Source organism: Bacillus rossius, chromosome 5, assembly GCF_032445375.1.
Source record: "Bacillus rossius redtenbacheri isolate Brsri chromosome 5, Brsri_v3, whole genome shotgun sequence".
Classification (NCBI taxonomy): Eukaryota; Metazoa; Arthropoda; class Insecta; order Phasmatodea; family Bacillidae; genus Bacillus; species Bacillus rossius.
The window spans coordinates 41789869-41800905 of NC_086333.1; the positions used below are offsets into that span (position 1 = coordinate 41789869).

The 11037-nt window shown below is 36.5% G+C and overlaps 1 protein-coding gene across 1 annotated transcript; it reads right to left on the reverse strand.

Moving 5' to 3' along the window:
- Window positions 1–2027: 2027 nt before the first annotated feature.
- Window positions 2028–10803, reverse strand: LOC134532245 (uncharacterized). Its single transcript, XM_063368665.1, has 2 exons — window positions 7263–10803; window positions 2028–3043 (listed from the first exon to the last, which is right to left on the reverse strand). The coding sequence occupies exons 1-2, from the start codon at window positions 10801–10803 to the stop codon at window positions 2838–2840; spliced, it is 3747 nt and encodes a 1248-aa protein (XP_063224735.1). The 3' UTR covers window positions 2028–2837.
- Between the last annotated feature and the right edge of the window lie 234 nt (window positions 10804–11037).

Genomic DNA, 11037 nt, shown 5'->3' on the forward strand with positions numbered 1-11037 from the left:
AAATTACGCAAAAATATTGGTTGCATGATTAGCTGTCAAAATCTTTTCATTTATTTATTTCAATATGGCGCCCTGCCTAAATGCAAGCTAAAATTATTATCATATGAATTTCCATGTTAAATGTATGTGCTACTTGCTACTTCATACTAAAGATAATTTTCACACATACACGTACAGTTTTCTAAGATAAATTACGATTGTATGTCATGATCACGGTCGTATAGACAGGTATGGCAACTTACTTCCATTCTCCTTCTGCTTAGTGAAGCTCGCGGCGGCCTGCGAACTAACGGCGCTAGTAGTAGGTGTCCCCTTCATTAACATTGGGTTAAATGGGAGTTTCGTATAAACGTGGGCATATTTTCTAAAACTCTGTTTCGTTTTAAATGTTTGGTTTTTTTTTTCATTTATCTGGTAGCTTTGTAGTGGTTTAATGCATAGCAATAACTTGTAGTAGAAGCCGCCAGGTGCTCCTTTCAACGTCTTGAAACATCTCGCCTGAGTGGGCCCTAGGAAACGAGAAAAAATGCAGAGTAGATAATTACTTGCAATAATTTACGTAAATGTTTAATTTTTTTAAAAAAAATCAAAAAATTATGTAATAAAATTATTTAAATATATTTAATTGCTGTTAATTGTTTAATATTGCTAGAAATAAAAGAAAATGTAAAAAAGTGGCTCCAGTTGGTATCGAACCCGAGCCGGCAGATTGTCAGACTATGTGTTTAACTAGACCATGCCACTTCGCAAAACTATGACAAAAGATTTTTTTACTTTATTAGTTACTTTAAAATCTTTTATTTTTATTTTAACCGGGTCATTAGGTAGGTGTAGAAACGAAAAAAACTTGACGGTTTTAAGCCGTAACCTTCATTACAGCCAGGCGGAATATAAGAGCGAGGCATACTCTCTCACCACTTCAGCTTAATTAAAATATGTGGCAAAATGTTAAGGCATTTACCAAGCAACCCAAAAAAAATGGGAAAAATAGTAATCTGGGAAAAAATTTCAAAACTTGAGACGGAATTAGGGATATAATATTTTATATGAAACTCCCATTTAACACAATGTTGATGAAGAGGACACCTACTAGCGCCGTTAATACGCTGACCGCCGTGAGCTACACTGAGCCGAGACACGCCAAGGCAAAGGATAGGAAATTGCCAGACCTATATCTATATGACCGTGGTCTTGATGTAGCAAGCACAACTGACTTTAAACGTGGAATTTTAATATGTGATTTGGGCGGCTAATTATGTAAGAAATATTCGATAATTTATTTTTTGTTTCGTTAGAACAATATATATATATATGTATACTTTAAAAGTCTATAAACATAATAATGTTTCAGTAAATTTTAAACAATTATACAACCACCTATGTAACTGCAGCTGACAGCGTTCACTGCGGGAGAGTACAGCACCAACATTTCCTCGACAGCCATCTCAGGATATTGCCGTCTGGAAAAATGTGACCTCTGTGCCATGCTAAACAAAACAATTTTTTTTTTTTGCAGGATGAATGTATACCTTTTCACGAGATGAGAGGACAGTTTGTGGATGTCTACAATTATTACGGTAGTATAGTTATAGCCTAAGACCCGTGGCGGACTGGTTCAATCTGTTCTCTGAAACAGCTTATATATATATATATATATATATACATATATATATATATTCCAGATTGCTTTGACCAGTCATCACCGGGAGTATCGTCATTTGATGCGGGAAGAATTTTTTTTTAACTTGAAAATTACTCAAACTCATTTTCTTCTTGATCACTAGTTAGGGCAATATTAAATATCTAGAAAAAGTTTATAAAAAAGGTAGGTTCCTTTGAAAATAGACATGTTCTATTTTAAAAACTCAGGTTTAGTGGTAAATAATAGAAATACTACATGACTGACAAGTGTTGGAAGGTTGTAAAATTAATAAAATATTACTAGTTTTGCACATTTTATACTCTTATCAAGTACAAGCCATGCAATATGGCTTTTCATCTTTGAAATGAAAGGAACTCAGGTTTCAACACTTTATAATAATGTTACATATTTAACCAACAACTGTCATTAAAACAATACTGGCTTACTGCATCTGTAACCATACTACTGACAACACACACCATGTTCTATCAGCAAAAGGTTTACTCTGATGAACCTCTTCAAAAATCTTGTGTGTTTTAGAATTCTCTCTATGAACTAAAAATTACTTCTTTATACAACATAACAATACGTAAATTGGAAATCTGAAACATCTTGTTAAAAAATATTCTACAGTAGCAAGAACAAAATAATTACAATATCATCAACATGAACACCAAAATAGCCACTTCATTGTCGTTCACAACTTATGTTCACTCCGAAACACAATTGTAGTTTATCGTCCATCATCCACCTCATCAACACTTTATCTGAACTACAAAACTAATTTCTTGCTATTTTTGCTAGATTTATTATGCCTAGTGGAGTTTATCATATTCACAATGATTCTATAATACACAAATCAGTCTTGTAAAAAAATACAAAATCTAATAAGCAAAATTGTGACTAAAAATGTGTGGATTCAAAACTTGAGAATTTATGACAATCGACGGGACAGAGGCACCATTTGGACATAACTTAATATCGGAATACTGGTAACATTAAAAAGTACTATTCAATAAACTGAATATGACATCATAAACTAAAAAAAAGTTACTCTATTCACATCAATTGATATTGCTTGTGTTGTGGATATGTTTTTGGGAAATTACTTTTTTAGCAAAATATTCCACATGCTATATAAAATAATTTCAGTGTAATGAATATGAATTTAACTTGCAATCTTAGGTCTGTACTTCTACTTTAGCAAATTTTCCAAAATCTCACAGTCAATACAAATCATAATATATGGTGTGCATGAAGACTGAATGTGAATTGCTAATAAGTAATTTATCGCGTCCATAACACTACGTCTAAAAAATGTTTGTAACACTGGTAACAAAAATAGTAGGAAGGTGGTAACTTGTCTCAAGACTTGCGGTAATTCTTCAAGTATCCTTGCAGCTTGTGAAAAAAAGAAGAGATACGTTTCAGTAACAAATCACACTTTATACAGTTAACAGTCACTAGGAAACTATTCACTTAACTTGTACATAAATATGGCATTCGTGTGTCGTGCTTTCATGCAAAATGCAATACATGCACCGTGAATTATATAAACCTCTGTGCAATCAAAATGCAGGCACAAGGCAAAACATTATAATAAACATAGCTTAGTATTTAATCATTTCATGAATGAGTCAATGTAAAACTATAAAAAGCAATCAAAAGTTTCATGTATATATATGCCTTCGTTAAAATTTGCTATTTTATTTATTACACTTCAAAGAATGATTTTTTCCAACTGCTACTATTTAAGACTGGTTAATTGCATCAGATTTAACAACTTTCCGAAGCTCCAAAAAGACATCAAGTCTAAGGAACAACCAAAACTAAAAAAGTTACACAATTTAGTTTACATAAATAGGAAACCAAATATATATTTTTTTACATTTTGTGAATATGTCCAGAACGCCAAACATATTTAAAAATTATAAATTTAACAAACAAAGAAAAAACATAAAATAAATAGATCAGAACATGAACGTCAGTTAGTACATTTACTATCACAAACTAAATTTCATGCAAAAGAACTTTAAACATAAATCAAAATGAAGCTGACAGTAAATAATATTAAAATTAAGTTTAGTTAAGCCATATACGACCATTACTACAACAATTTTAAATTCATTTTGTTTCAAAGATACTGACGATCATTATAAATTTAATATAATCAATAGTGATTTGTAGAAAAAAATAGGCTAATTTATGGAAGCTAAGAAAATCATACTGACATTCCTTAATTAATTTTTTTTTGCTATGGCTACAAATTTTTTAAATCCAGAAGTTTTCTAAGAGCATAATCTAAAATTATGTGAATCAACCAATCATTTATCATAATGCCGCTAGGATTTAGTGCGAAACCATGGAAAGCTTACTATTTTATCGAAGTCGAATTAACTGTAAATATTAGTTATAATTGAAATGTGAAAAATATAGTACTGTACCAGAAATTTTTCTTTTATTAATACTAGGGTAATAAGTGTGGTAAGTCTCCGCATACCTCTTAGAATTGTTTAACGCCTTCAATGATGAAACAGCACAGAAGCTTACTTGCAAGCAGTATCAAAATATTTGAAATTTCAAGAAATAAACGCCTAATCCCCCTAAGGAGGCCGTCCACCTGTAGCTATTTACCCTTTTGATGACAAGGAGTAAAGGCGCGATTGTGGCAACACCACAGTTTTGAAGCGTTATTTGAAAACAGAATGTTTGGTTTACCAATTACGGGCAGCTTTCCAAAGAATGGGATGTCTTTTTCCCACAGGCGCCTTTGACCCACAGATGTGACAGTAGTTCAACCGTGCTCTCAAAGACTCAGTCCATCCCTCTATTACGTAGTTATACTAGCAACCAATAGATGAATTGCCGTTGGCCAGCTACGGAACGCTCAAAACAGGGACTGAAATGCAGAAGCAAATAAATATAATGAAGAAAATTCTGTTTATGTAAAGAAATGAATGTTAACGATTCCACAAAATTCTCTACAGAAGATTTTTTCTTGCCATATTCCCAAGTAGTCAAACCGATTCATGGTTCTCTAAAAGGATTTGCGGTCTTCAAAACCTGCTTCTTCATGCAAATCATGCAAGTCAATTTTCACTGAAATTTTCCTGTATCAGGTTAATGAAAACTGTAAATGTGAAGTGTATTGTTTGTTATGAACAGGAACGACTTACTAATAGATGGCTCACCTCTACTTATTACTGTAATATCTCTGGTAACTCCACAATTACGGTTTTTACGATAGTGGCTCATATATACCCAAACACATTAATGCAATAAAGTTTTTGATGGCCAAAATTGGAATAAATTCGAATATCATAGGCCTTATACACAGACATCTAACTAATTAAACCTCTAGAAACAGGACGATTGAGAATATAAACTGTCTGAAATTTCTAATACATGTTAAATTCTCAATACATCTGCAACTGTTCAGCAGTGCACTCGATTTTTCGGATGCATTAACTATACCATACAAAAATGGCAAGGATTGAAGTAATCATTAAAAAAACTTTCTACAAGAAGCCATACAGCAATTTAGTAGTATAGAACATACACACAAGACCTGACATGAAAGTGACTTGAGTTAAGCCCAGGATACACATACCAGTGTTATTATCTGTTACCGCATGTGACTTTTAAAACCCGTGCACAACAGCAATGCCACAAATTGTGTATGACGAACACTGATTGCTGCTTGGTCCATATGACCATCTGACGTCATTGATGGCACACACACTGGTCTGAATACACTGGTTAACTTGAACGCTCGGTACCAATCTGTGTAGCATAGAATAAAAACTTTCATGAAATTTGCCGTTTCCGCTTCAAAAATGTGCTTTTAAACGGAATGGAATGGTTGGTGTGATTGGAAGCTAAGAAGACCAAGACAAAATTTCGATAAGAGCATGATTAATGCATGAAAACGAACAAAATCATTAGAAAAACACATAGTTTGGTGCTTAATAATATTTACTGCGCTCTGATGACTATCTTAGAAATCAGTATACTTGGACATAGAAATTGTAGACAGGGCAGTTTTTCGTGCGACAATACGCCATTCACATTAGGATAAGGACACGGACCTCCCACAGGTACGGACTGTTGTAGATGGGCCTTATTGTAGTACGCATAGCGGTACAAATACAAAACACAATACAAACAAATCATTCACTTACGGCTGGGCCCACGAAGATCGTCGACAGGTTAATTCAGAGTTTTTTTGGCATAATGTCTGACCCTTAGATAGAACGGATGATACGTGATCAGAAGTAGCAAAGAGGGTCCTGGTATCAACTAAACCAAACTTGAACTTTTTGATTCTCCTTTACAATCACTACAGCTGAAACCAAATGCTTCACATATTTAGCAGATTCTATTTACAGTTGTTTACAAAAAATACTTTTTATGGATTGAAAATAAAATAATTTAAATAAAGATTTGATTTAAAATGTTATTGACTACAAAATTAATTATTTAATTTAGATATCAAAATCTAGTCAACGTAATAGAATTATCTGAGTAACCATATTACCATCCTCTATACAAGAATAGTAAACTAAGACATTTAAGCCAGCTGGCATTTTAATTTACAATAATGTCATTTCATGTGGACTTTGAATTGATTTCACGATAAACGTATCACTGTTTAGTTAAACTTTGAACATTACATTAAAAGATAGTTTTGATTTTCAACTATGTAATTAAATTAAATCATATTGTTGATTTTATAACTTTCACATCATTCATAATTTATCTGCTTCTATTCATCTAACGAAAGATTTTTTTTTCATTATAATTCAATTATAGAAAGAAACGCAGGCTACAAATCTATGTGATTTCTAACTCTTATTGTGCAGGTTTTTAAGTAATATATTAATTTCAATATGTGTGATCAGTTTTTAATGTGAATCAAATTACATGGTAATAAAAAATTTGAAAAAAATATATAATTTTTGAATGACAGTTCTCTTAAGTAATATGATTCAGTAAATTTGTTAACCGGATCAAAACAAATACCTTCTCAAGTTCGTAGTGCGAGGTTTATGTAACTTAATATTTTATTCATTTAGTAATTTCAACAGTTCTACCTAACAGAATAACTCCATAAGCTTCATTTTAATTTAAGATCACTAAAAAGGTTTTATAATTAAAATTAAAACAGATTTTAAAAGTTTACAGAATTATTGCATGCAAATTATATTAAAATTGTACAAAATGCAAGGTGTTGAAACATTTTGTGACGAATCAAAAACCAAAGTACATACATGCTTAATTAGAATAATAGTTTTTGACCACTTAAATAACTGGGCATCATAGAATTTACTACAATCAACACAGAAAAATACACTGAAATTGTTTATCTTAACTAATGCATCAGTATATAATTTTAAAAATATGTTATGAAAGTGGTCAAAACTATTTATAAGAATGATTTAGACAATAAACTAAACTACAACAGAATTTTACAAAAAAAAAAGAGATCTGATATTACAAGCATCACATACACTAGATTTATATATGTACAGGCAAAACAATCAGCAAGCTAGGAATCATATGCCACAAACACAACAACTTGAGAGATTTTAAGCAACCAGCAACATAGTCTTGGTATTACCGGAAATTGCTAGTTGCTCCAGTTCCATATCATTTGATGTCACTATTTGTGAAGATAGTTCATCGTGTGTAATATTCTTATTCTTGAAGTTGTTGTTATTGTTGTAAGTCTTTTTTCTGTGTGTTTCTGTGTGTTTCAGCATGTGATCTTTCCTTATGAAACCCTTACCACACGTGTCACAAGAATAAGGCTTTTCACCAGTATGCAAACACAGATGCCTACGAAGGTCAGTCTTGTGATTAAATTGTTTGGGGCATATTTCACACTTAAAAGGCTTATCTCCCGCGTGTTTCCCTTGATGTTCCTGGTACATAACCTCAGAGTCAAAGCGTTTGCCACAGCGGGGACACTTAAACGGCTTGTGACCAGAATGAAAACTCTTGTTGTGTTGTGTCAGGTAGCATGCTTTGTTAAACACTTTGTCACAGGCAACACACTTTGGTAACGTGCTGTTAGAAACTGATGACACATAAGCACAATCATTTACCTTGCGGCCACTTTCTCTATCGACTGCAGAAGAATGTTTGTGATCATCATTGTTAAAGGAAAGCTTTATAACATCCTGTTCAAGATCCTCTGTGGTCGAGGTAGGATAATCTGGTGTTCCTATGGGGGAAAGAATTGATATGTTATCACCTACACTGGCATTAGAATCAGACAAACCATTCATATGTTTTTCCGTCGAGCTGATTTTGCTATCCATATCTTCTGATTTCAAGTCTAACTCACTGTCTTCCAAACCTAAATAATTAATACTATTTTCAGCATTTGATAAGGAATGTATGTCCATTAAAATTTGACTGTTTGGACTAAGACTTAGCCCCCCCACGTTTTCAAGAGTACTCACCAAGTGATAGCCAGAAGCTGGGTGATGGTACTGCGACATCCCATTGAATCCTTGCAGCAGAGTCAGCGTGTTCCCACTGTTACTGCTGAACAAGTGGTTCTGATGAAGCTGAGAGAAACTTGGCAATGGATAACTGGGTGTCGAAGATGGAAAGAAGCCGGTCATTGCACCGGCATTGTTGCCCAACAATAGATGATTTGGTACATCATCAATGCCAGCCACATTGGCCAGAGCAGGACTACCAGCCTGACTACCAATAGAAGTTGTGAGATGGTGTTGGTTGGTAGAAATTTGGGTTTGGGTAGTAGAAACGTGGGGGGGCAGACCGTTTGGGAAAGCCGTCATGGAGGGGTTGAGGTGGCGTGGTTGTTGGGGAATGGGGTGGTGGATGAGGTGCGAACCTAGGGCTGATTGGGGAACCAGGGACTGCACAGGGGGCGAAACTGTATTCAGCATAAGGTGCTGAGGGGTTACATGCGGAGGTAATGCCTCCAAGGAAGAACGGACGGAACTGACCTCCTGGGTGCTGTTGTAAGTGGAGAGGAACTGCAGGCCCCCCGAAATCTCCGCCGAGGGACCTGCCAACCGGTTTGGGGGACTCTCTGGTATCTGACTATTGGAAGAAGACAACATACTGCTACTAGCAGGCTGTTGAGGAGTCATGCGCCCAAAAGAATTATTTGTTTGTCCAGCATCATCACTTCTTGATGAATCTTCACCCCCTAGGCTAGGAGCTGGACTGGAAGAATCTCCAGTACCTCCTGGAACAGGAGTTATGCGGTGCATTATTGGCCCACTTCCGCCACTCAGCTCCCTACTAGGATGATGGTGTTGGCTGACTGGGACTGCCGCAGGATCCGGAGCACCACTTTGCTTCACAGCATTTTTGTGTAATGTCGTGTTGTAGTGTCTTTTAAGGTGACCTGAACTAGTAAACCATTTGTTGCATGCCGAGCAATTGTAAGTTTTAGGCCGCCGTGCTTCATTGGACTTCCAGGAAGCATCACCTTTAGAACCTTTTTGTTGACTTTGAGTTTGCACTGGAGTATTTGATGATGGAAGAGTAGAAGACACAGCATTTGTGTGAGGCAACTGAGTAGAGGTGATCATCGCTTGATGAGTAGGTGAAACCCTAGGCATATTTGGATTGTTGTGGATATCATCAGGATTTTGAAGATATGTTCGATGTGGCTGATATGTTGTAGGCTGAGGAACTGTTACATCAGAAGTTACTGGTGTTGGAGGAGTCAAGGATGTAGGAACACTGCCAAATTCTGGAGTCTGCGAAACATTCATTGGCCGATATGATCTGTGAAGGTTTGAAGGTGAAGCACCATTACCCCACAACATTGCAGATACTGAATGGGGATTTTGATTCGAGCTCCTTCCATCCTCTTCAACTTCAGCTGCAGCTCTTAGGGCTTCCTCCTCTTCAGGTGGTGGCTGATAAACATGAACTTTATGAGAGTCTAGGTCCAATATCTCTGCAGGTGTTTCGTCTTCAACTTTCGGTTGGTTACCTGCAATTCTATTGTTGTTGGTTCCCCCAGGATCTCTGAAGTCAGCAAACATACCTTGCATTGTTTCTTGACTATTCCGCTGTAAATGATGCTGAGACTGAAGAGATACACTCGCGTCATGGCGATGACTAAACAGTCCATGATTTTGCTGCTGCATGAACACCTGGTGGTTACCCAACATGGGCACTGCTCTATGTGCTATATTTATGTGGTCCAAGAGCACAGAGCTAGAACTACACTGAAACCCACATTTTTCGCACTGCAAAGAGTTCTGTGAAGGAGACGGAGCATACCGTGATGTAGTTACTAAATCTCTGCTAAGATTACTTTGGATGTAGGAATTCTGTTGGCTATTGTGGCTAACTGCAATGTTCTGGTATGGATGGTAACGTAATGATGAGGAAGTTGGGGTCATGGAAGTTGAAGAGGGTGTTGTACTTAGCACTGAACTTGGCGTGGAAGATCTTACATTTGGGGACAACATTGGGAAATCATTTCCACTGCCAAAAATATAGCCAGGTTCTTCTTTGATAGGTTGACCACTGTGGAAAAAATGAGCGTTCTCATCCACTGGATGTCGAGATTGTTCCGGTGCGCTAAAACTCAAAGAGGATCCAACAAGACCCTGAAAGTTATTTTGAACCGAGTTCAGTGGCATCATGGGTGGTGGTGTATGTTCGGTCCTGTTTGCACTCTGGTAGCTGTAGCCAGGTTGCTGGTGAGCGCCGGCCGGCGAGAACCTGTGGTTCTCGGGCTGGTATGGGGATGGTGCACTGCTGTAGCTGCCCGGAGTCGGTGGATACGTGAACGACGTAGAGGCTGGAGGACTTCCCCGGCTGTAGGTCGTCGACGAGGACGACGACGGCCGGCCGGGGGCTCCAGATGTCTGCAGTTCCGTTTTCACCATGCTGTCACTTGAATCGGCGGGCGCCATAACTGGGCTACTAAAATCACCAGTCCGCACTCTAGCATTGTTATTGCCAGTCTTGTGGCTATTGTTGTTCGACTCGTCACCACCAACGTTTGGTTTACCTCCCCACTTGTTCATCAAGTTCTTTTGGTGATATTGCAAATGAACATTCAGGGACTTCTCAGTATCAAATTTCATGTCACATTCTACGCAACAATTTTGATTCTGCTGATTGTGCGTCTGTTGGACACTACTATATGCCATAGCTATAGCTATGAAAAACTAAACAATAATAAAACAAAAAATATAAACACGTCATAAAACTTAATTCCGCCACTTTATATCAGGATGACTTCATGGATATCAGTACTGCCTGTTTCACAGGCAGTAGTCGGTAGAAGCATCTTCGCCACTTGACTGTCAGACACTGATGTTTGAAAGCTGACATCACCTAAAAAAAAAAAAAAAAACAATGCAGTGCTTTAGTATAAAATCTCT

Coding starts and splice junctions, on each gene's coding strand:
- LOC134532245 (XM_063368665.1), bottom strand. CDS start 10,803: ATGGCATATAGTAGTGTCCAACAGACGCACAATCAGCAGAATCAAAAT. Junction 3,044..7,262: donor GGAGCAACTAGCAATTTCCG/GTAATACCAAGA, acceptor TTTTTTCACAAG/CTGCAAGGATACTTGAAGAA.